Raw genomic sequence first — 26,672 nt, forward strand, 5'->3', positions numbered from 1 at the left:
CGTGAGCAATTAAACCCACTCTGACACTTGGCTCCAGCATCTCCCTGCTGGCTCTTCTGCCCCTGTACAGGCATGACAGAGCAGCCAAAAAAGCACTGGGCTAAATCCATGCAGTGCTCCATTTCTAAGGCAGCCTGCCCACGCTTGACAGACGCTGAGTTGGGCCCAGCCTGCACCCACTGAGCTAATTCAAAGCCTCAGCACCTAATGGAGTTGGATCAGATGAGCATGTGGAGTCCCTCCCACCAAAGCAACCATGTCTCCAGCATGAGGAAAAATGGACCAGGAATCCTGGAGCAAAGCAGGGACCGGCTCCAAAGATGACGAGGATTCCACCCAGCTGACTTGGGTAACTCCCGGAGAACAAAGAAGGGAGACTTATGTGGGCACAAACACACCCATTTGATCTTAAAGGTCCTTAGTGCTATGGGAAAAGGGCCAAGACTCATAACCATCCCCTCTTCTTCTCAGTTTGACCTGGAGGTCTCTGACAATGCATCCCCACACACCTCCCAGGTGGAATGGGACCCAGTGGGGAAGAATTCAAAGAGCAATCTCTTGAGAAGGCTTCAGGCCCTCAAGCAGGTAAGTCCCAAAAAACCTCCCCAAAGCTGCAGCGGAGCTATTACACTCCCAAAGTATAGAAAAAGACCTAAGAAATTTTAAAAAGGAGGAGAGTAGAAACAGGATATCCAAGAAGTAGGAGTTCTCTGACTTTTTTCCTTCTCCCTTCTCTGCTGATGAATATGAGCTGTTGGACTCTGAATCTGAATTGGAGCAGGAAAATATATAGCTGGGATTTTTTCCTCCCTGAGAAGTTTGAGATAATATCTCTGATTCAAATTCAATAACACCCATGGGCTCCTGAGAGGTAAGCCTCAGAGTACATTTCTCCCCTCAAAGTCCTCCCTTGAGACTGCGATACCATCAGGAGGTGGCTTTGGTTAAACCAAGTTGAGGCCAAAGCCTTTTGGCCTCCTCCTGCCCAAACAAGCTTGGCCTCTTCAGTTAGACAAGAGAACACTGAAAGCCAAGTGCATGTCCAGCGACATGTCCTGCTGTCCTTCCCCTTTCTAACTGAAATGAGGAGCTGGACCTACCTAATTCAGTACCAAAGGCTGCTGTATTTAAGACCCCCTAGTTCCTGTTCAGATGCCCATTTATGGCAGCACTAAAATCCCTCTGCTTTGCAAATTAATGCTTGGGTGCTTGCTCTTCAGGGGCCAGTGGAATTTTGTGTATTTTATCAGAGGTGACATTTAAAAAGGAACCTCTCTCACATTGTTCCTGAGACAATAATATTTTGAGGCTCCTCTAGCTAAAGGAACACAGTTCTTACAAACACCAAACTTTTCCCTCAAGCTCAGACATAAGCTGGTTTTTAAAACTGAACTTTAAATCCAGAATTATTCTTTGTTCATTATAACTTATTCTGTCTCTCCAAGGAAAAGCTGATGGAACTGCCAGGTTATCGCAGTTACTCTCATTTTTGGATGCTGCTACCTTGTCTCCCTGAGTCCCTAGCTCTGCTCATCAAACACCCCGAGGAGCCAGGGAAGCAGATTAGATAGCAGGGGCTAATGAGGATGGGGGAGGAAGACGGGATCAGGGCTCCGAGAGGGCAAGGAAAAACTATGGCTATGCAGGAGTAGTGCTTGGGGTCAGGAGCAGCTTTATGTTACAGAAGGTGGAGAAAGTCATTAGGGGAGAGGCTGTTCTAGATTTGATTCTGACAAATAAGGAGGAACGGGGTTGAGAATTTGAAGGTGGAAGGCAGCTTGGGCAAAAGTGGTCATGAAATGAGAGAGTTCATGATTTTAAGGAATGATTGGAGAGAAGACAGCAGAATAAAGACAATGAATTTCAAGAAGGCAGACTTCGGCAAATTGGTAGGTAAGATCCTGTGGGAAACAAGTTTCAGGGAAAAAAGTTCAGCAGAGTTAGCAGTTTTTTAAAGAGATGTTATTAAGGGCATAAGAACAAACTATCCCAAAGTGTAGGAAAAATAGGAAGTATGTTAACAGACCACCCTGGCTTAACCAGGAGAACTTCAACAATGTGGAACTCAAAAAAGAATCATAAAAAACTTGGAAACAAGGTCAAATTACAAAAGATGAATATAAAAAACACAAGAATGTAGAGACAAAATTAGGCCAAGATTTTTACAAAACAAGATTAAACGAGGTAGGGACATAAGGGGTAACAAGAAAACATTTTACAAATACATTAGAAGCAGGAGGGGGACTGTGGTGGGGCAGCTGCCCCATACAGGCAGGAGAAGGATTAAGGCAGCTAATCAGGAAAGGGTTTATTGGGAGAGCCAGTCAGGAGAAGGCTTGCTGGAGCAGCCCATATATAGAGGGCTGCTCAGCAGAGCAAGGGGCAGCCTCTTCCTGGAGGGCAAGGGGGAAGGACTGTCTGCCAAGGAGCACCAGAGATACTGCAGTGCTGGGAAGGGTAGTGGAGCAAGAGGGGAGTGGTTGGCTGACCATGGCCAGACTGAGGCCCTGAAGCAAAGACAGGGAAGGTGCTAGGGCTATGGGGGAAGTGGCCCAGGGAAAATAGGCAGCAGGAATAGGAGGAGGAAGGGCAGTAAGTAGCTGCCAGCTATAGGGTCCCTGGGCCTGGGTCCCCCTTTACCCCTACTTGCCAATGAGGAGCATGACCTAAATCTAGACTACAGTTTGCCCCTGAAGCCAGGGGCTAGACTAGAAACTGTAGTTGTCCACTGAGGCATGTGGAAGGACTGAGGACTGCCTGTCCCCCGAAATGGGGGAGACAGCAGGCTGGGGCACAGCTGGAGGGCTGTGTCCTGAACAGGACACCGTGGTCTGGGAGCGATGCGGGTCTAGACAGTAGAGACAGTGGAGGAAGTGGAAGTACTGGTGAGTGAGACACCGCTAGTAAAAGGCGCTCTGGTGGTCTGAGATAGAATTCCCAGCACGACCAGCAGGAGGTGCTGCCGAGGTGGGTCTGAACTGCTACAGGGACAGAGGACAGAGTAGGCCAATTACTCAATGAGGGGTGAAAGACAATAGTAGAAAGACAATAGTAGAAAAGGCTTTGCTTCAGTCTTCACAGCTGAGGATGTTAGGGAGATTCCCAAACCTGAGCTGTCCTTTGTAGGTGACAAATCTGAGGAATTGTCACAGATTGAAGTGTCATTAGAGGGAGTTTTGGAATTAATTGATAAACTTAACAGTAACAAGTCACCAGGACCACATGGCATTCACCCAAGAGTTCTGTAAGAACTTAAATGTGAAATTGTGGAACTATTAACTATGATTTGTAATCTGTCCATTAAATCAGCTTCTGTACCCAATGACTAGAAGATAGTTAATGTAACGCCACTATTTAAGAAGGGCTCTAGAGGTGATCCCGGCAATTACAGACTGGTAAGTCTATTGTCAGTACCAGGCAAATTAGTTGAAACAATAGTAAAGAATAAAATTTAGACACATAGAAGAACATAAATTGTTGGGCAAAAGTCAACATGTTTTCTGTAAAGGGAAATCATGTCTTACTAATCTATTAGAGTTCTTTGAAGGGGTCAACAAACATGTGGACAAGTGGGATCCAGTGGACATAGTGTACTTAGATTTCCAGAAAGCCTTTGACAAGGTCCCTCACCAAAGGCTCTTACATAAATTAAGTTGTCATAGGATGAGAGGGAAGATCATTTCATGGATCAAGAACTGGTTAAAAGACAGGGAACAAAGGGTAGGAATAAATGGTAAATTTTCAGAATGGAGAGGGGTAACTAGTGGTGTTCCCCAAGGCTCAGTCCTAAGACCAATCCTATTCAACTTATTCATAAATGACCTGGAGAAAGGGGTAAACAGTGAGGTGGCAAAGTTTGCAGATGATACTAAACTGCTCAAATAGGTTTCAGAGTAGCAGCTGTGTTAGTCTGTATCTGCAAAAAGAAAAGGAGTACTTGTGGCACCTTAGAGACTAACCAATTTATTTGAGTATAAGCTTTCGTGAGCTACAGCTCACTTCATCGGATGCATTCAGTGAGCTGTAGCTCACGAAAGCTCATGCTCAAATAAATTGGTTAGTCTCTAAGGTGCCACAAGTACTCCTTTTCTTTTTGGGAAAAAAGAGGCTGGAAGGCCCCAGTCCATTTGCAGCCATGGGGTGGGAGCTGTGTTTCGTAGGCGACATGCTCTTGTGAGGCAGAGACAGGAGTGCACTGACCCTCCGCTGCTGCCCGGCCCCTGGTGAGGACGCACGGAGGGGGTAGGGCAGGTGCTCGCTGTCCGCGTAGCCGTGCGCTACCAGGCGGCCCCGGCAGGTGGCGCTGCGGGCAGGGCGAGCGGAGCCGGCGTGCCAGGCCGCGGCCCGGGCGAGCCGCTGAGCGGGAAGCCGAGGCTGGGCCATGGCTGAGCCGCAGGGAGAGCCTGGGAATTACGTCGCTCGCATCTCCGAGTGGGCGGACTCCCACCTCACCGTCCTCCGGGTACCCTGCGGGGAGGGGCGTGCGGGGCAGGCTGGGTACAGCAGGGCGGTGGGGGGTTGCGGGCCAGGGGTCTCTTGAGGCTCCCTTAGAGGCCGCTCCGCCCCGCTGTTCCCGGCACCGCCCGCCCTCGGGGCCCTACCCAGCGGTTGGAGCCTGGCGTGCCGCGGCCCCGGGCGCTCAGCACCCCTGAGATCCCCGCGCAGGCAGGAGGCCGCTGGCAGGGCCCGGCTGGCTCCTGCGCGGATGGAGCGGGACACGTTACACGCCCCGTCCTGGGGAGGGAGGAGCGATGCCGGCGCCCTCCCTGCCACTGGCCGGATTAGCCCCCTCTGCCTTGCGGCTGGGAGCTGGCCTGGGCGCCTCCGAGCCCGAGCCCGCGCCCGCTCCTTGGGGTCGTTCCCCTTCGCCGCCAGCCCCGGAGCGTTGGGGGCCGCCCCGCGCTGTTCCGGGGGAAGAGGGCGCGCGCGGGGTAGTTAGCGGTGGCGGGCACAGGCGGGACAGTTGAGGTACCCACCGCTGACATGGCTGGGACCCAGCTGGCTTGGAGCTTGTGAGGCTAGGCAAAGCCCACCCGTTCCCGTGACAACCGTCAGCGGAGGCACCATTGCTCAAGGTTCATCCCTCTTTTTCCTCTGCTATCTGCTCTGGCTTTGAATCGGTTCACTGGTCATCAGAAGATTATCTGATAACATTTTACATCGCTAGTTTATTTAACTGGTAAGCATTAGTTCAACCTGTTAACCCGCCTTAACAGTGCACTCCTGGCCCCAGCTGCTTAATCGGTTAACCATTTAAATGAAATATTTTAACTGTTAACTTTTTAAATGGTATTTACATCCTTAAAATAAACATAAATAAAACAAGATTAAATAGAGCCCAGGAAAATAAATTGCAGCATAATAGGCAACCCTGCAGGGAAGGTATTAGGCTGTTCTTGAGCACTCCTTTCTCATAGACTCATAGATATTAAGGTCAGAAGGAACCATTATGATCATCTAGTCTGACATCCTGCACAATGCAGGCCACAGAATCTCGCCCACCCACTCCTGCAATAAACCTCTCACCTATAGCTGAGCGATAGAAGTCCTCAAATCATGATTTAAAGACTTCAAGGTGCAGAGAATCCTCCAGCAAGTGACCCGTGCCCCATGCTGCAGAGGAAGGCAAAACCCCCCCAAGGCTTCTTCCAATCTGCCCTAGAGGAAAATTCCTTCCCGACCCCAAATATGGCGATCAGCTAAACCCTGAGCATATGGGCAAGATTAACCAGACAGATACCCAGGAAATAATTTTCTGTAGTAACTCAGCTCCCACGCCATCTAACATCCCATCACAGGCCATTGGGCCTATTTACCATGAATATTTAAAGATCAATTCATTACCAAAATCATGTTATCCCATCATACCATCTCCTCCATAAACTTATCGAGTCTAATCTTGAAGCCAGATAGGTCTTTTGCTCCCACTGCTTCCCCTGGAAGGCTATTCCAAAGCTTCACTCCTCTGATGCTTAGAAACCTTCATCTAATTTCAAGTCTAAACTTCCTGATGCCTAGTTTATATCCATTTGTTCTTGTGTCCACACTGGTACTGAGCTTAAATAATTCCTCTCCCTCTCCGGTATTTATCCCTCTGATATATTTATAGAGAGCAATCATATCTCCCCTCAACCTTCTTTTAGTTAGGCTAAACAAGCCAAGCTCCTTGAGTCTCCTTTCATAAGACAGGTTTTCCATTCCTCGGATCATCCTAGTAGCCCTTCTCTGTATCTGTTCCAGTTTGAATTCATCCTTCTTAAACATGGGAGACCAGAACTGCACACAGTATTCCAGATGAGGTCTCACCAGTGCCTTGTATAATGGTACTAACACCTCCTTATCTCTACTGGAAATACCTCGCCTGATGCATCCCAAGACCGCATTAGCTTTTTTCACGGCCAATATCACATTGGCAGCTCATAGTTATCCTGTGGTCAACCAATACTCCAAGGTCCTTCTCCTCCGTTACTTCTAATTGATGCTTCCCCAGCTTATAACTAAGCTTCTTGTTATTAATCCCTAAATGCATGACCTTACACTTCTCACTATTAAATTTCATCCTATTACTATTACTCCAGTTTACAAGGTCATCCAGATCCTCCTGTACGATATCCTGGTCCTTCTCTAATTTGGCAATATCTCCCAGCTTTGTATCATCTGCAAACTTTATTAGCACGCTCCTACTTTTTGTGCAGAGGTCAGTAATAAAAAGATTAAATAAGATTGGTCCCAAAACTGATCCCTGAGGAACTCCACTGGTAACCTCCCTCCAACCTGACAGTTTACCTTTCCGTATGACCCGCTGTAGTCTCCCCTTTAACCAATTCCCTATCCACCTTTCAATTTTCATATTGATCCCCATCTTTTCCAATTTAACTAATAATTCCCCATGTGGCACCGTATCAAACGCCTTACTGAAATCTAGGTAAATTTGATCCACTGCGTTTCCTTTGTCTAAAAAAATCTGTTACTTTCTCAAAGAAGGAGATCAGGCTGGTTTGACATGATCTACCTTTTGTAAAACCATGTTGTATTTTGTCCCATTTATGATTGACTTCAATGTCCTTAATTACTTTCTCCTTCAAAATTTTTTCCAAGACCTTGCATACTACAGATGTCAAACTAACAGGCCTGTAGTTACCCTGTAGTTTTTTTCCCCTTCCTTAAAACTAGGAACTATGTTAGCAATTCTCTAGTCATACAGTACAACCCCTGAGTTTACAGATTCATTAAAAATTCTTGCTAATGGGCTTGCAATTTCATGTGCCAATTCCTTTAATGTTCTTGGATGAAGATTAGCTGGGCCCGCCAATTTAGTCCCATTAAGCTGTTTGAGTTTTGCTTCTACCTCAGATATGGTAATATCTACCTCCATATCCTCATTCCCATTTGTCATGCTATCATTATCCCTAAAATCCTCATTAACCTCATTAACGACTGAGGCAAAGTATTTGTTTAGATATTGGGCCATGCCTAGATTATCCTTAACCTCCACTCCATCCTCAGTGTTTAGCGGTCCCACTTCTTCTTTCTTTGTTTTCTTCTTATCTATATGGCTATAGAACCTTTTACTATTGGTTTTAATTCCCTTTGCAAGGTCCAACTCTACTTGACTTTTAGCCTGTCTCACTTTATCCCTACATGTTCTGACCTTAATAAGGTAGCTTTCCTTGCTGATCCCTCTCATCTTCCACTCCCTGTATGCTTTCTGCTTTTTCTTAATCACCTCTCTGAGATGCTTGCTCATCCAGCTTGGTCTATAACTCCTGCCAATGAATTATTTCCTCTTTCTTGGGATGCAGGCTTCCGATAGCTTCTGCAGCTTTGACTTGAAGTAATCCCAGGCCTCCTCTGCCTTTAGATCCATAAATTCTTCAGTCCAATCTACTTCCCTAACTAATTTCCTTAATTTTTGAAAGTCAACCCTTTTGAAATCAAAAACCCTAGTCACAGATTTATTTTTGTTTATCCTTCCATTCAGTTTGAACTGAATTAGCTCACGATCACTTGAACCAAGGTTGTCCCCTACAACCATTTCTTCTATGAGGTCCTCACTACTCACCAAAACCAAATCTAAAATGGCATCCCTTCTTGTCTGTTCAGCAACTACTTAATGAAGGAATCCATCAGGTATCGCATTTAGGAAAATCTGAGCCCTATTATTATTACTAGCACTTGTCCTCCAGTCTGTATCTGGGAAGTTAAAGTCTCCCATGATCACGCAGTTTCCATTAGTATTTACTTTATTAAAAACATTAAAGAGGGCTCTATCCATATCCAAATTAGATCCCAGCAGTCTATAGCACACCCCAAGCACTATCACAAGGGAGGCTCTAGTAGTAATTTTTGCCCAGACAGACTCTGCCTTATCCATTCCATTGCTTCTTATTTCTTTACATTCTACCTCATCGTTGATATACAATGCTACTCAACCACCTTAACCTTTATTTCTGCCTTCCTGTCTAAAAATACTGAGACGTTTAATGACGTTTTAATTATAATATACTACATCTGGAATCACGAGCATTTCTAGGAAGGTTCTAGACCGGGGTGGGCAAACTTTTTGGCCCGAAACCACATCGGGGTGCAGAACTATATGGAGGGCCCGGTAGGGAAGACTATGCCTCCCCAACAGCTTGGCTCTGCCCCCTATGCACTCCCTCCCACTTCCTGCTCTCTGACTGTCCCCCTCAGAACCCCTGACCCATCCAACCCCTCCTGCTCCTTGTCCCCTCACTGCCCCCTCCTGGGACCCCCCCAAACCACCCCCCCGGGATCCCACCCCCTATCCAACACCTCTGCCCCCTGACAGGCCCCCCGGGACTCCCACGCCCTATTCAACCCCCCTATTCCCCAACCCCTGACTGCCCCGAAACCTCCGCCCCATCCAACTGCTCCCTGTCCCCTGACTGCCCCCCGGGAATTCCTACCCAACCATGTCACCACCGCGTGCCGCTGCTGCCCCCTTACCATGCCCCTCAGAGCGGCAGGAGCTCGCAGCCCCGCTGCCCGCATGGCAGCGTGGCTGCGGGTGAACAGCAGGGGAGGGGTCGGGGGCTAGCCTCCCGGGGCAGGAGCTCAGGGGCTGGGCAGGACAGTCCCACAGGCCGGATGTGGCCCGTGGACCATAGTTTGCCCACCTCTGTTCTAGACTGAGGGCCAAAGCTAGCCCTGACATAAGCAAGGAGGGCTGCCTGCTCTCTACACTTCTGAGTTTTGCTCTAGAAATCCAAATGGTAAACCCTTGCTTCTGGGTGCCAAGAGGGGATTTATTAGACTTGTGTTAAAACTTCTATTTTTAGTAATGCTACAGCAATGTATTTAATGCAAAGGTCTACAATTTAGAGGACAGTTAGAAATTGTAATATGCTTTACTTTCTAAAATCAACACATTTATCATTGTGAAAAGCGGGCACAGGTACTCTAGCAACATAAGAAATTACATCTATTTAAAGGAATGTTGTTATGGGATTCAGCACTTAAAAAGAAATACCAACACTTCCTGGAACAGACTTTGCAATGAGGGGTGAAGTCAAATAGAACTAAAATAGCTGTACAAAATAGGCGCAATTCCTATGAGAATTCGTAGTTTGATTTTCTTTTCATCTCACTTTTTTTTTTTTTTTGAGAAGGTATCGCATGAAACAGGGCTACATTCAGTGCTTGATTACAACTGTGAAACGTTTACTTTCCATGTTGTAAGCAATGGCAGCATTTGGGTTAGTGAAACTATAGATCAAGATATTTCTAACTCTGAAGAAGTCACTTGTAAAGAATTTTACAATCTGTATCCTGAAGATTCCATTTTTGAGATAATTAGTATACATTTTATTATTATTATTTATTATTACATTAATTATATTTATTATTAAAACAGCAATTGTAATTTGAATGGGCCATTTTGCCTGCTTTTTTGGGAAGAGGGGGAGAATGGAGCTAAAAGTAATACAAATAGTGGGATTTCCCAATAAAATGCAATGTGCCTTGTTGGATCGTATTAGCTGGATCGAGATGTCATGTTATGGAAGGTATTTTTAAGTACTCGATGTAGCTCCTTTGCTGAATCTTCAGGTAGACTTGAAAATTTCCTGCATTTTTCTGTAATGTGTGTTTTCTTAAATTCATCTACTATCATGAGCAACTTGCTTTATTAACGTCTTAGTAATATGTATGATCTGGAAAACTTCTGTCGGACATATTTGGTTGTGAGCGAGATCAGTTTTATTATTATGTATTATTTATTAAATCATTTGTACTCTAGATTCACTAAAATACAAAACAGAGAACTTGCGCAAGATCCCCCAGTGAGTCAATTCATATTAGAACTTCTTGATTGCCTGTTACCTCTTCGGTTTTATTTTATTTTTGCTTTAATGTTTTTAATCCGATGAAAATAATGAGAGGTGAAAAAAATTAAGGATTTAAATCTGTTTTTTGCAGAACATTAGCACTGGAATGGCAATAGCTGGAGTCATTTTATTTGCAAAGAGTATTAAATTGGTAAGTTGTGAATAATTTGTTAATGAGCAGTCTTTATACCCTTTTGTCTCGTTTAGCTGAAGATGTATGGGGTCAGATTGTGTCACTGTTCCATCTTCTTTGTGTCACTCTGGCATAACAAAACAGGCAGACAGCTAGGGTAACTGATCAGTGGGGGGGGGTGTTGCCTGGGCATAAGAGAATCTAGGAGGTGACATAGGGCTGGCCTGTAGAGGAGGGGATATGAGAAGGGTGTGGCCAAAGTGCTGCTGAACTCTATTGATCTTCCAGAGATGCTCCTTTAGAGTCATTGCAGCTGGAGCAATTCAGATCTGCTTGAAAGTATTCTCAGTTGATTCTCAGAACTGGATCAAAAGCCTGGGCATCAGTGGGCTACAAATGTTGCCAACAGCCATCTTTGTGGGCTCCACAGGCAATTTGTTCTGGGCAGAGAAGACCTACTCCCTAATAGCTTGCACAGTATGTTTATACTGTTCTTATTTCAAGTGTTTCTATAAATGAAAGTTTGTGAAAACTTTACATTAGGGTTAGAGAGCAATTGAAAAATAATCCCTATTTTTAATGATCTTTCATTCATATTTGAAAAGGAATCTTGAAGTGGTTGGTCTGGTGGATTGGAAGATTACAGGCAGTCTGTAAATTCTCTCTTCCACTGGTTTAATATTGCTGCGACTGTACTGAGGTTGTAGAAGTGGTTCACAATCAAACTGTGTAATCTCTAATTGACAGAAGAGTAACTTTAAGATTTCACATGTATTTTATTGTACTTCATCTTCAAAAAAGCTTTAATTAGATGTAGCAATAATAAAATAGGGTTTTGGCAACATAATTATACACACATCTCTTGACCTTTCTTTACTTTCAAACTAAACTTTACTTCCGAGGCCAAAAATCTTGTCAGCTTTGACTTCAGATTCCCTCTTACCTCCTATGTCTCCCTTGTCTATAAACCTCTTTCACCACTTCCAGAGCATTGCTAGAATTCCTCCTTATTTTGACTCAGTCTGCTGAATTTCTTATTCATCTTGTGATCACATTCTGCCTTGATTGTTTCATTTCTCTTTTTTGCATTTTCTAAATCTTTATTTTCTAAACATTTGATGATTCAAATGCTGTGCTCAGGCAACTTTTCCCCTGGAGATTGGACTGTATCATCCCTGTCACCTTCATTCATGTCCTGTTCCTCTCCAGTTCCATTTTGCCCTCGTTTTTTTTAAAAAAAACTTTCCATAGACTTGCTCCTTCTAGTTCCTGTGTCTTCCTACTATATCTTCCTACAGTCTTCTAGATAGACTCCTACTCATCTGTCTGTCCTTTCTACTCTTCCAGTCTTGGGACCTTTTTCAGTTTACTAGTGTATGTAATCCCAGTTGAGTCAACAGAAGCACTCATGTGACTTGAACACTGATGTTTGTTACCTCTGTTCCTTTCCCATAACTCTTCATAGCAGGCAGTTACTCGCCACATGTTGTTCTACTTCCTGAGCTGTGATATCCTTCCTTCTCTTTATACTCACCCTAAAATCTTCCCTCACTCGTATGACTGACGCATCGGGCCAGCTCCTGGCATTTCATAAGACTGCTTTACGCCACATTGGCAATATAAAGCAGATCTTAACATTGTTCTGTCTGGCAGTTAGCTGGTGTAGAAGTGGCATAGTCAGTTGAATTCCACTCTCTCCTTACGATTCCGAGAACCATTTTCTTACAGTTTGCAATATATCTGCCCAAACAGCTCACAAGAGCACTTTTTAATTCCAAAAGGCAATTGGGGTTGCAGTTGTTTTATGCAGGGACTGAAACTATAATGATTCCCAAAGCTAATTTTACCTCATACTTTGGAGTCTGAATATGCCTAATGTTCTTTGAATTCTTGTTTGGTTATTACTGGAACTGTATTCCGAACTGATCTTTACATGTCCTAGAACTCTATAAGATTTTAGATGTAATGTTAATGTGAAGCAGTACTGAATAGTCTTTACTGCAGTCATTGCTTTTTTCTCAAACCTGGGTATTTGCGTATGATGGTATTTAAAAAAAATTCAAGTCTTTGTAAATACACTTAAATGGCTGTTGGACCTTGGAATGCAAATTAGATTTGACTCTGAGCCACTTCTCAACCCCATTTTATTTTATTTATTTACAAAACCTTCAAACTCTCTGCCTGCAAGGTCCCATATTTCTCAATTCCTAGTTAGGGGACCTTGCAGACAACAGAGTGAAGGTTTAGTAAATAGAATAAAAATGGGATGATGGGATGTTCAGCTGGCTTTTTTAGAGCGTGATGTGTCATTCAGTGAGAGCATCACTTAATAACTATGTGAATAGATTAATCTGAATATATCCTGCATATGATCTTAAACAATAGGGGCTTTAAAATTAAACATTGATAATAAAGTTTCTTCATTTCTAGGATTTGTCTTTTTCTGTCAGTCCTCACACCAAATCTCTAGTTTATGCCCCAATTATGTCCCACTTTGGTCCCTCCCAAACACACACATTGTCCTCCTTCAATCCATACAAAATGCTGCTGCTAAACTCATTGCTCATCAGATTGATCATGTAACCTCCCCTTTTTGAATCTCTCAATTGATTTCCCATCTGATGTCAAATCAGATTTAAATTTCTGTCTTGGTGTTCAAAGTTCTACATAACTCTGCCTCTCCTCACATATACTGCCTTGTCAAGCCTCTCCTGCTGCCAGCGTTTCCAAAATTGTCCACCCTTGTGTGAGAATCTGACAAAATCACTTATGTGCGCCTTTCTTGCACCCCTGCACCATGCATGGGATAAACTCTCTGAGCTCATCTGCAAGACTCCTACCCTTGTTGATTTTTAATCTTCTCTTAAAGATGCACTTCTGCCATTCTGCATATAGTGAATCAGATTGACTTGTGTATAAATTGTATATAAAATGGATATTGTTATTGTCTTTCCCCTGATCTCTGTCTACTTGCCTGTACTTGATTGTGAGTTCCTTGGAGTGAGGACCATTCTTTTTAATTGTGTGGAAAATGTCTAGCAATAGCTACAACAAATTAATAATAATAATAATAAAGTTCATTAGTATAACGTAGTGGAGTTTGTAATTTGCAAGATTCATCTTGACAAAATATGGGTTCAGTGTGATTGCATTTTTTCAAATAATGTGTAACTGCTGTTTTTATTTTTCCTAAGACTTTGTCTTACTCTTCCTTCCTCCTGTATCAACAGACAACAAAATTTACGAGTGCTTTGGATATACCAGTAGAATTTATAGAAAAGAATGTGAAACTACGAGGAAGGTTATGTCACATAACTGAGAAAGGACTAGAAGTTGAACATGTTCCCATTAGCCTTCCTTTCCTGTCATCATTACAGAGAAAATGTAAGTAAAAGTTCAGGAAGAATGAGACTAATCATGACAAAATTAAATGTCCTCAGTTGATACAATTGATATCCACTAAATGAGCAAAAATCTGCAACATCTGAATTGTTCCTTTAAAAACTTTTTTAGTTAATGTAGTGCCCTTAGAAAGCAGTTGGGGAGACAGCTTAGAAAATGAAGTTCTGTTCACACACAGAACAGTTACTGTATAAGCAGTGGTAGAGGAAGGGTTGGGAGTGAAGAGGGCCTGAGTTCTGATTCTGGCTCTGGCACTGACTCTGTGTGAGGCTGAGGCCATGTTATTTCACCTCTCTGCTGAAGTTTCCCCACCAGTAAAATGAGGTAATATTTATCCAAATACTTTAAAAGTGTATTGTAAGGATTTATTAATACTGTGAATTGAATATGCATCTGTCTAGACATCTTATGTATTCATGTGGTCCCTGTTACCATAGTATCTGAGTGCCTCAGAATCTTTAATGTATTTATCTTCACAAGACACCCATGAGGCAGGGACTTATAGTTTTCCCACTTGGTGGCTGGGGAACGGAGGCATGAGAGACTGAGGCCTCGTCAATATTAGAATCTTTCATAGGCATAATAATGTTTAAGGGTGTGAGGTTTTTTTGACACTTTTATACTGACAGAAGCCCCAGTTTAGTTTGTTATATCCGCAAAAAAGTGCTTTTGCCAGCATAACTTATTTTGTTCAGGGAACTAGTATAAGCTATATTGGCAAACGCACGCTATTGCCAGTATAAACTGCACCTACAGCTGCAGTAGGAGGGTTTGCCAGTATAACTGTTTAGAGGGATTTGATATAGAAATTCACTGGGGTTTGAGCACCTAAGTCCCGTAGATTCCCTAGAATATCCTAGCTTGTACAGATAATGATAATTTCATTAGATAGAATTAAAAAAAGATTGGAAGGGCTATAAACTCTGATGCTTCAAGGCACAAGCCTATTTTTAACTGAAGGGACGTAGAAGAAACTTCCATATGGAAGTTCTATAATTGTCCATGTCAGAGTTTCTTGCACCTTCCAGAAGTAGATGCTATCAGCTGCCATTGAAGACAGCACACTAATCTAGATGGACCACTGGTCTGACCCAGTTATGCAGTTCCTATGTTCATAACTCCATTGATTTCTGTGAGGTTGTATAACTCCATTGGATCATAGCTGAGTGTGTGTTTACTGCAAATGCTGTCAGAAAATGTTAATATTTAAAAAAAAAAGTCATTCATACATAGGGAAGATATTTATTCAAACCAGAATATAAAGTGGACACACTAAACTTTTGATGATGCATCTTCCCTCTGCTGGGCAATTACTTTTATATGTAGTTTAAATAGAATTATTTTTGTTGGATAAATCATGCTGTAACCAAAAGAGGTCTGGATTTCAGTCTTCTGAGTACATCATCGATAGGTTAAATGTCAACAAAATAAAAACTTGGGCTTGATTTTAATTGCACACAAGTTTCACACTGTTGTAGTTCAATGTAGTTTAATGTAGTTACTCCTGACATATACTGGGGAGAAAGAAGAATCAGGCTTTTTTAAGCAGTGTGATTCTCTAAGAAAAAAATCTGACATTAGGCATTACAGTCTGATGTCTTGGAATCTCTTTTCTTAATGTGTACATAAATTTTCTAGGAAAATATTTTCTGACAATTTTTAAGCACATTATTCTGAAACAGGAGATAAATATCATGTCAGAACGTATGAGACCAGATCCTCTGCTGTTGTAAATCATTGTTGTTCCAGCGACTTAAATAAATATTCCATGTAAGTCAGTGAAGCTACACTTTTTGCAGACACTAAGGATCTGGCCCATTGTGTGGAATTGCATCTTTTTCGATCATGTTGTAGTAAGAAAAATGTTTTTTATATATGTAATATATTCAGGGCAATCAAATGGTGTTTTGCTGGTCAGACTTGCTGGAGTGGAGCTGACACCGAATGCTATGGCCTGGTTACAGGAAGAGTTAAAACCTGCACAAATGATGTGGTTCCAGCTTCTTGGAAGGGAGGATTTGGTGCTTGATTGCCTCATTTTAGTAAATAAGGTAAACACAGTAACAAGAAGGACTGACAGTTCTTTAACTTTTATTTATATCCTAAGATTTGCAGTGATTATTGCTATTATTTGCTTAATATGTAAGATATAATGGTATTATATTAAATTGATATTAAACATTTATGCAGACATTTTATATGTTCAAATTGGAGATAAAATAAATATTTATACTTTTGCGAACTCACGTAAAATGTGAATGAAGCTTTTGAGTGGCTAGTTAGCAATTCTCCACGCAGTCATGGTTTGTGGCATCTGAAAATACAGTGCAAGCTCTGTAGTCTAGTGCTCTACAATGTCTTAAGAATTTTGATTGATCGAGTATCTGGTGTATTAAATGTTGTTCCACAGATGCCTGCATATTTCATGTTTTAATTTATAAATGCTAAAAGCAATTTGAATGCTCTACAACTTTTAACTATTTCTGGAGTTCCCAACACCAAAAGGGTATAGAATTAGCCAAAAAGAGGTCATTCCTAACTCATAACATTCAGACAATTCACACAACAGATTAATTGAAAATGTACTAATAGTGTTAATATCCTTTGTAAATGGCCAAGTGAATACATAATGTGAAATGCTGCCTTCACTTAATCTTTTTGTAGGGTAGATTTTTCAGTGTGTGCCTGAATGAAGAGATCTTGAGACAAGGGCTTGGCAAAACAACTCGTATTGAAGGACTACATCATGACTCTCCATTATACTGGAAGCTTCATAAAAGACTACTTCAAGCAGAACTAAAAGCCCTGAAGAAAAATAAGGGAATATGGAAAGAAGAAAGTTATGTTGAAAAACTTAAAGATCATATAAGTAATAATAAATTTGTACAGAAGTTAAAACAATTTGCAAACTGGCTACGAATACGTATTTAAAAGTGAAATGGGAAGGACTTAGATGGAAAAATGCTATTTGGACATCGATGAGTGTCTCTTTGGTGCGTGCTTTTTATTAACAATGAGCTTATGAAGGAAAGCCTGAGCCTTGATTTTTGAGGCTCCTTCCTCAAGGAAAAATATAGAAAATAGTCCTAGTAATATCACTTAAAGAGATGTTTAAATATAGTATAATTCCTGTATAAAAATAAACTTCCGCATGATGATGCCTGCTAAAGTGTGTGAAGGCTAACATTATTCAAATATAGGAGCCTAAAGTTATGCTTCTAAATCCTTAATTTAGGCTCCTAAATAAGTGGTCAGATTTTCAAGAGTGCTGAACACCCAGATGTCTTTATTTACCTCAGTGGAAATGACTGAAGATCCTATTTTTGAACATCTAAAATATTCATGTCACACTTCACTTACATTGCAGTGGAATATAATATGTAGGAGGACTGCTTGACAACTGAATATTAATTATTAGATATCACCAAAAGAATATAACTTTCCAATACTTCTGCTTTCTTGGACCTTTGTTGTACATACGTATTTTAGTTTGAGTCCGATATAAGGGAACACATATGTACTATGTTTACTATTTGTGTGTTTTAAAAGTTTAACATGTTGAATAACTAGTTCTACTATGTAATTAATAGAAAAGGTGAATTGACACAGCTGATCTTAAAAAGAAGAGTGTATAGAAGCTCCTAACCACAAGAATTTAAATTTTGAAACACAGTAGGTGAGCATAAGTTAGTATATCAATAAACTACTTATTTGCTTGTAGTATAAATAATTTTTTTTATATATTTGTGAAGAGTTGCACAATTTAAAGATTATAATCTGGTGGAAGTGACCTTTTGAATATTCATTGTTTGTTTCTGTATCTAGGTTAAATCAAGTGAATTAGACATGTTTTGTAGTCAAGAGCACTAAACTCTGTGCAACCTTAAAAATTAAACATGGCACATTAAATGTCTTCTTATCCTCTGTTCTTATTCTTAGCTGCAGTTTTTTAAAACTGAGGACACTTATACTTTTGAAGGATGAAATAGCCAAAAAACCTATTATGAGAGCAGTATACTTGTGTGTGTGTTGAACTTTTATGATCTTGATAATAACAGTTTGCCACCAGAACAGATCTGACATTCTGGCTTTATGAAAAGGTGTATTCCTTTTAAGAGTAGGGCAGGCTGATCACCCTTTCTAGGATATAAAATAATTAGGGCAGTCAAGCAATTAAAAAAATGAATTGTGTGATTAATTGCAATGTTAAACAATAATAGAATACCATTTATTTAAATAGTTTTGGATATTTTTTACATTTTCAAATATATTGATTTCACTTACAACACAGAATAAAAAGTGTACAGTGTTCACTTTGTTTATTTTTTATTATAAATATTTGCACTGTAAAAAACAAAAGTACTATAATAGTATTTTTCAATTCACCTAATACAAGTACTGTAGTGCAATCTCTTTATCATGAAAGTTGAACTTACAAATGTAGAATTATGTACAAAAAATAACTACACTCAAAAATAAAACAATGTAAAACTTTAGAGCCTACAAGTCCACTCAGTTCTACTTCTTGTTCAGCCAATCACTCAGACAAGCAAGTTTGTTTACATTTGCAGGAGATGATGCCCGCTTCTTGTTTACAATATCACCTGAAAGTGAGCACTGGCATTTGCATGGCACTGTTGTCACTGGCATTGCAAGGTATTTATGTGCCAGATGCACTAAAGATTCATATGTCACTTCATGCTTTAACCACCATTTCAGAGGACGTGTGTCCATGCTGATAACAGGTTCTGCTTGATAATGATCCACAGCAGTGCCGACTGACGTGTGTTAATTCTCATCATCTGAGTCAGATGCCACCAGCAGAAAGTTGATTGGTGGTTCGGGTTCTGTAGTTTCCGCATCAGAGTCTGGCTCTTTTAAGACTTCTGAAAGCATGCTCCACGTCTCATCCCTCTCAGTTTTTGGAAGGCACTTCAGATTCCTAAACCTTGGATCGAATGATCTAAGATTTCTAAAGATAGCTACATTGGTAGCTTTTTTGCATTCTGTCAAATCTGCTGTGAAAGTGTTCTTAAAACGAACAACATGTGCTGCGTCATCATCCGAGACTGCTATATCATGAAATATATGGCAGAATGCGGGTAAAACAGAACAGGAGACATACAATTCTCCCCCCAGGGAGTTCAGCCACAAATTTAATTAATGCATTATTTTTTTAATGTGCATCATCAACATGGAAGCATGTTCTCTGGAATGGTGGCCGAAGCATGAAGGGACATACGAATGTTTAGCATATCTGGCACATAAATACCTTGCAATGCCAGCTACGAAAGTGCCATGTGAAGGCCTGTTCTCACTTTCAGGTGACATTGTAAATAAGAAGTGGGCAGCATTATTGCCCATAAATGTAAACAAACTTCTTTGTCGTAGTGATTGGCTGAACAAGAAGTAGAACTGAGTGGACTTGTAGGCTCTAAAGTTTTACATTGTTTTGTTTTTGAGTAAAGTTATGTAACAAAAAAACCCACTACATTTGTAAGTTTCACTTTCATGATAAAGAGATTGCACTACAGTAATTGTATGAGGTGAATTGAAAAATACTATTTCTTTTGTTTGCCATTTGTATAGTGCAAATATTTGTAATCAAAAATAATAATATAAAGTGAGCACTGTCTACTTTGTTGTAACTGAAATCAATATATATGAAAATGTAGAAAAACATCCAAAAATATTTAATAAATTTCAATGGTATTCTATTGTTTAACAGTGCTATTAAATCTGAGATTAATTGCGATAAATTTTTTTAGTTAATCGCATGTGTTAACTGCAATTAATTGACAGCCATAAAAATAATGTATGAAAATGTTTTCTTTAATCTCTGTTAATGGTCATTTTAGATGTTACTTGTAAATAATTAGCTTCAGATAAGATGTGGGATTTTGAAGTTCTTGATGTCCCTTTACTGTTATGATTCTTAGACTGAAATGTGGTATGTTAATTTTAAAAAAAAAAAAATCCTTGGAATTATCCTGATAGTTTGAAAGGGATCTTAAAATATATTTTTAGAAAAAATTCTGTTTAAAAAGAACAATAATATACAAGCTTCTATTTTCCTGTCTTTAATTTAGATGATGGTGTGGTGGTTTTGGTTTTATTTTTTGGGGGGGATGGGACCTGTTACTTAGGCTTTGCTATTTCTGTAGACTTTGCTTGAGTCAGAGTGAGTTCTAAACATCCAGACACAGAGATTTGAACATGGCGAGAAAAACTACCACACCTTTCTGCATCCAGTTTTCCAACCAACAGGATGAAAAAATATAATGGGAGTGTAGCAAGATTTGTCTTTGAAATAAATTCAGCCTAGCAATGATGTAGTGAAATAAAAAAAACTCTGTTTATTGTGTCCAAATCAGAGAGAGAGCAAGCTTGTGTCATACCATCTGCCTCAACATGCAGCATAATAGATGAACATAAGAACGGCCACAATGGGTCAGACCAAAGGTCCATCTAGCCCAGTATCCTGTCTTCTGACAGTGGCCAATGCCCGGTGCTCCAGAGAGAATGAACAGAACAGGTAATCATCAAGTGATCCATCCCCCGTTGCTCATTCTCAGCCTCTGGCAAACAGAGGTTAGAGACACCATCCCTGCCCATCCTGGCTAATAGCCATTGAAGGACGTATTCTCCATGAATTTATCTAGTTCTTTTTTGAACCCTGTTAGTCTTGGCCTTCACAACATCATCTGGCAAAGCGTTCCACAGGTTGCCTGTGCATTGTGTGAAGAAATACTTCCTTTTGTTTGTTTTAAACCTGCTGCCTATTTGATGAGCCCTAGTTCTTGTGTTATGAAAAGGAGTAAATAGCACTTCCTTATTTACTTTCTCTACACCAGTCATGATTTTATAGACCTCAATCATATCCCCCCTTAGTCGTCTCTTTTCCAAGCTGAAAAGTCCAAGTCTTATTAATCTCTCCTCATTTGGAAGCCGTTCCATACCCCTAATAATTTTTGTTGCCCTCTTCTGAACCGTTTACAAATTCAGTATATCTTTTTTGAGATGGGGCAACCACATCTGCACACAGTATTCAAGATGTGGACATACCATGGATTTATAGAGGCAATATGATATTTTCTGTCTTACTACCTATCCCTTTCTTAATGATTCCCAACATTCTGTTCACTTTTTTCACTGTCGCTGCACATTGAGTAGATGTTTTCAGAGAACTATCCACAATGACTCCAAGATTTCTTTCTTGAGTGGTAGCAGCTAATTTAGACCCCATCATTTTTTATGTATAGTTGGGATTATGTTTTCCAATGTGCATTACTTTGCATTTATCAGCATTAAATTTCATCTGCCATTTTGTTGCCCACTCAGCCAGTTTTGAGAGATCCCTTTGTAGCTCTTCACAGTCTGCCTGGGAGTTAACTATCTTGAGTACTTTTGTATCATCTGCAAATTTTGCCACCTCACTGTTTAGCCCTTTTTCCAGATCATTTATGAATATGTTGAATATGACTGGTCCCAGTACAGACCCTTGGGGGACACCACCATTTACCTCTCTCCATTGTGAAAACTGACCATTTATACCTACCTTTTGTTTCCTAACTTTGAACCAGTTACCAGTCCATGAGAGGACCTTCCCTCTTATCCCATGACAGGTTACTTTGCTTAAGAGCCTTTGGTGAGGGACCTTGTCAAGGCTTTCTGAAAATCTAACTACACTATTGTCAAGGTTCCTTCCCCGCTCTGAACTCTAGGGTACAGACCCTCTAAGCTTATTCTTACCAGCTTAGGTTAAAAACTTCCCCAAGGTACAAACTTTGCCTTGTCCTTGAACCATATGCTGCCACCACCAAGTGTCTTACACAAAGACCAGGGAGACGTCTTCCCGCAAAATATCCCCCCAAGCCCTACACCCTCTTTCCTGGGGAAGGCTTGATAGGAATCCTCACCAATTTTTACAGGTGAACACAGACCCAAATCCTTGGATCTTAAGAACAATGAAAAATTAATCGGGTTCTTAAGAATTTTAATTAAAGAAAAGGTAAAAGAATCACCTCTGTAAAATCAGGATGGTAAATACCTTACAGGGTAATCAGATTCAAAACATAGAGAATCCCTCTAGGCAAAACCTTAAGTTACAAAAAGACACAAAAGCAGGAATATACATTCCATCCAACACAGCTTATTTTACCAGCCATTAAATAAAAGGAAATCTAACACATTTCTAGCTAGATTACTTACTAACTAACAGGGGTTGTGAGGCTGCATTCTTGATCTGTACCCGGCAAAAGCATCACACAGACAGACAGACCCTTTGTTCCCCGCCCCCTTCCAGATTTGAAAGATCTTGTCCTCTCATTGGTCATTTTGGGTCAGGTGCCAGCTAGGTTACCTTAGCTTCTTAACCCTTTACAGGTTAAATGGTTTTGCCTCTTGACAGGAGGGATTTTATAGCACTGTATACAGAAAGGTGGTTACCCTTCCCTTTATATTTATGACAACTATATCCACTGGATCCCCCTTGTCCACATGCTTATTGACCCCCCTCAAATAATTCTGTTAGACTGCTGAGGCATGATTTCCCTTTACAAAAACCATGTTGACTCTTCCCCAAGAAATTATGTTCATCTATATGTCTTACAATATTGTTCTTTACTAGGGCTGTTGATTAATTGCAGTTAACTCATGCAATTAACTCAAAAAAATTAATCGTGATTAATCACAGTTTTAATTGCACTGTTAAACAATAGAATGCCAATTTAAATTTATTAAATATTTTGGATATTTTCTCATTTTCATATATATGGTATTCTGTATTTTATTACAAATACTTGCTCTGTAAAAATGATAAAAGAAATAGTATTTTTCAATTCATCTCATACAAGTACTATAGTGCAATCTACTTGTCATGAAAGTGCAATTTACAAATATAGATTTTTGTTTGTTACATAACTGCACTTAAAAACAAAACAATGTCAAACTTCAGAGCTTACAATTCCACTCAGTCCTACTTCTTGTTCAGCCAATCACTAAGACAAACAAGTTGTTTACATTTATAGGATATAATGCTTTCCTCTTCTTATTTACAATGACACCAGAAAGTGACTGTAGGCATTGCATGGCACTTTTATAGTCGGCATTGCAAGGTATTTACATGCCAGATCTGCTAAACATTTGAGTGCCCCTTCATTCTTCAGACACCATTCCAGAGGACATGCTTCTATGGTGATGATGCATGTTAAAAAAAAATGCATTAATTAAATTTATGCCTAAACTCCTTGGAAGAGAATTATATGTCCCCGGCTCTGTTTTACTCGCATTCTGCCATATATTTCATGTTATAACAGTCTCGGATGATAACTCAACACATGTTCATTTTAAGAACACTTTCACTACAGATTTCATAAAACACAAAGAGGGTACTAATGTGAGATTTTTAAAGATAGCTATAGCACTCAACCCAAGGTTTAAGAATCTGAGGTGCCTTCCAAAATCTGAGAGGGGTGAGGTATGGCGCATGCTTTCAGAAGTCTTAAAAGAGCAACACTCCAGTGCGGAAACTACAGAACCCAAATCACCAAAAAAGAAAATCAACCTTTTGCTGGTGGTATCTGACTCAGACAATGAAAATGAACATGCATTGGTCTGTACTGCTTTGGATTGTTATCGAGCAGAACCCGTCATCAGCATGGACGCATGTCCCCTGGAATGGTGGTTGGAGCATGAAGGGACATATGAATCTTTAGTGCATCTGGCACGTATATATCTAGCAACACCAGCTACAATAGTGCAATGAGAACATCTGTTCTCACTTTCAGGTGACACTGTAAACGAGAAGCGGACAGTGTTATCTCCTGCAAATGTAAACAAACTTGTTTGTCTGAGTGATTGGCTGAACAAGAAGTAGGGCGGAGTGGACTTTCAGGTTCTAAAATTTTACATTGTTTTATTTTTGAGTGCAGTTATTTTTTTGTACATAATTCTATATTTTTAAATTCAACTTTCATGATAAAGAGATTGCACTACAGTACTTGTATTAAGTGAACTGAAAAATACAATTTCTTTGGTTTTTACAGTGCAAATACTTGTAATCAAAAATAAATATAAAGTGAACACTGCCCACTTTGTATTCTGTGTTGTAACTGAAATCAATATATTTGCAAATGTAGAAAACATCCAAAAATATTTAAATAAGTGGGTATTCTATTATTGTTTAACAGTGCAATTAATCATGTGAATAATCATGATTAAGTTTTTTAATCGTATGATTAATCGCAATTAATATTTTTAATCCCTTGACAGCCCTATTCTTTACTATAGTTTCAAGCAGTTTGCCTAGTACTGAAGTCTGGCTTACCAGCCTGTAATTGCCGGGATCATCTCTGGAGCTCTTTTTAAAAATTGGCGTCACATTAGCTATCTTCTAGTCATTTGGTACAGATGCTGATTTAAATGATAGGTTACAGACTACAATTAGTAGTTCTGCAATTTCACATTTGACTTGGATGAATACCATCTGGTCTTGGTGACTTATTATTGCTTAATTTATCAATTCCAAAACCTCCTCTAATGACACCTCAATCTGGGACAGTTCCTCAGATTTGTCACCTAAAAAGAATGACTCAGGTTTGGGAATCTCCCTCACATCCTTCTCCATGAAGACTGATGCAAAGAATTCATTTAATTTCTCCTCAATGGCCTTATCATCCTTGACTGCTCCTTTAGCATCTCGGTCATCCAGTGGCCCCACTGGTTGTTTAGCAGGCTTCCTGCTTCTGATGTACTTAAAAAAATGTTTGCTATTACTTTTTGAGTCTTTGGCTAGCTGTTCTTCAAATTCTTTTTTGGCCTTCCTAATTATATTTTTACACTTCATTTGCCAGATTTTATGCTCCTTTCTATTTTCCTCACTAGGATTTGACTTCCACGTTTTAAAGGATGCTGCCAGAGAAGCTCATCGCTACGGCATCTACTCCCTTTTATTATATATCTTCCTACTTTTAAAAAAAAAAAAGTAGTAGACATCCTTTTAATTGGGTACTGAAACGTGAAACAGTTATACAAAATTTAGTTTTCAAAACTAAAGCCAATGAAAGTTTGGCTATTTTTAAGTCATTGAATATTTTTATACCAACTTTTTCCCATTGTTCCTAGTTGCTGACTTGTCTAATAAATAGGGTGGGGTCATGAGAGGAAGAAGTGGACACGCGCCTTCAGAACTCAATCTTATCAGCTGGACAGGAAGCTTTTTGGCCTACATTACAGACCTCAAGTCATTGCAAGCATAAAAAAGCATTTAGACACACACGGAGATTTTCAATGGGAGCTGGAAGCCTAACTGCTCTTTGTGCCTTTGAAAATTCCCTCAGTTGTCAGATGCTATATAACACACAGGAATGAACACAATATCAGTATTCACTAAGTAGTTACAGATGTGGTATCTGGGGATGCAAAAGTCATAGAGGTTACAAAGGTGTCAGGATGTCTGCTGTCCCCAGCACAGATGGCCAAGAGTAGCATATGCTTACACCAAAGTACATACCACCATTTACTAATTTCTCAGTCTCAACGGTGATCCCATTTCCTTCTCTGCTGTCACTTGTGGATGTTCTCTAGTTCCTTCACTTGCCTTTTAAAATGAGCTTTTCTAGCCTCACACCCCAGTTCTGTTTTTTAGTTTATTTATAGGCTGTCTGTGGGACTTATCACTGTAGAATCAGAATTCCTCACAAACACTATGATGAATGTGCAGTATTATCCCCATTTTACAGATAGGGAAATGATGATACAGGGACGTGGCCGGTTTCTCACAGAAAGTCCATGTCAGTGCTGAGAACAGAACCTATGGGCGAGATTCTGTGCTGCACTTCTAACAGGTGCAGCACAGAATTCAGTGCCCAGGGCAAGGGGTGGGCAAAGGTGGCTTTGAAATACCTGTGAATCCTCCTGATTCTAGACTGCTCTGAAGACTGGAGTGGCCCCCAGTGTAACATAGATAGACTAGGGGACATTTCTATGTTATGGGAGCCTCCCCAGTCTCCCCTTTGGACCCAGGTCTGCCCTGCCCATGATATACTTCCTGCAGGGCTTGCGAGCCTTACACATGGAGAAATGGTCTGAAGTAAATAGGATGAAATTCAACATGGACAAATGCAAAGTAATCCATTTAGGAAGGAACAATCAGTTGCACACATACAAAATGGGAAATGACTGTCTAGGAAGGAGTACTGCGGAAAGGGATCTGGGGGTCATAGTGTACCCTAAGCTAAATATGAGTCAACAGTGTAACACTGTTGCAAAAAAAAGGAAACATCATTCTGGGATGTATTAGCTGGAGTGTTGTAAGCAAGACACGAGAAGTAATTCTTCTGCTCTATTCCGTGCTGATTAGGCCTCAATTGGAGTATTGTGTCCAGTTCTGGGTGCCACATTTAAGGAAAGATGTGGACAAACTAGAGAAAGTCCATAGAAGAGCAACAAAAATGATTAAAGGTCTAGAAAACATAACCTATGAGGAAAGATTGAAAAAATTAGGTTTGTTTAGTCTGGAAAAGAGAAGACTGAAAGGGGCATGATAACAGTTTTCAAGTACATAAAAGGTTGTTACAAGGCAGAGGGAGAAAAATTGTTCTTAACCTCTGAGGATAGGACAAGAAGCAATGTGCTTAAATTGCAGCAAGGAAGGTTTAGGTTGGACATTAGGAAAAACTTCCTAACTGTCAGGGTGGTTAAGCACTGGAATCAATTGCTTAGGGAGGTTGTGGAATCTCTATCATTGGAAATTTTTAAGAGCAGGTTAGACAAACACCTGTCAGGAA

The 26,672-nt window shown here is 40.4% G+C and overlaps 1 protein-coding gene across 6 annotated transcripts; it reads left to right on the plus strand.

The window, feature by feature from the left end:
• Positions 1-4,306: 4,306 nt before the first annotated feature.
• On the plus strand, positions 4,307-17,797 carry C9H3orf33 (chromosome 9 C3orf33 homolog). 6 transcript variants are annotated; one of them, XM_048865269.2, is made up of 6 exons: positions 4,334-4,462; positions 5,137-5,179; positions 10,441-10,500; positions 13,713-13,866; positions 15,775-15,935; positions 16,549-17,797. In XM_048865269.2, the coding sequence occupies exons 3-6, from the start codon at positions 10,456-10,458 to the stop codon at positions 16,813-16,815; spliced, it is 627 nt and encodes a 208-aa protein (XP_048721226.1). In that variant the 5' UTR covers positions 4,334-4,462; positions 5,137-5,179; positions 10,441-10,455; the 3' UTR covers positions 16,816-17,797. The 6 variants fall into 6 exon arrangements, with proteins under 6 accessions (XP_048721225.1, XP_048721226.1, XP_048721227.1 ...); XM_048865270.2 differs by having other exon boundaries at positions 4,378-4,462; positions 5,140-5,179; XM_048865268.2 differs by lacking the exon at positions 5,137-5,179 and having other exon boundaries at positions 4,307-4,462.
• The last annotated feature ends 8,875 nt before the right edge of the window (positions 17,798-26,672 follow it).

Source organism: Caretta caretta, chromosome 9, assembly GCF_965140235.1.
Source record: "Caretta caretta isolate rCarCar2 chromosome 9, rCarCar1.hap1, whole genome shotgun sequence".
Taxonomy (NCBI): Eukaryota; Metazoa; Chordata; order Testudines; family Cheloniidae; genus Caretta; species Caretta caretta.

Excerpts from the sequence above, each read along its gene's own strand:
- C9H3orf33 (XM_048865268.2), top strand. The coding sequence starts at position 4,382 with ATGGCTGAGCCGCAGGGAGAGCCTGGGAATTACGTCGCTCGCATCTCC. Across the intron at positions 10,501-13,712 it reads TTGCAAAGAGTATTAAATTG|ACAACAAAATTTACGAGTGC; the intron begins GTAAGTTGTGAA and ends CTGTATCAACAG. Across the intron at positions 13,867-15,774 it reads GTCATCATTACAGAGAAAAT|GGCAATCAAATGGTGTTTTG; the intron begins GTAAGTAAAAGT and ends TAATATATTCAG.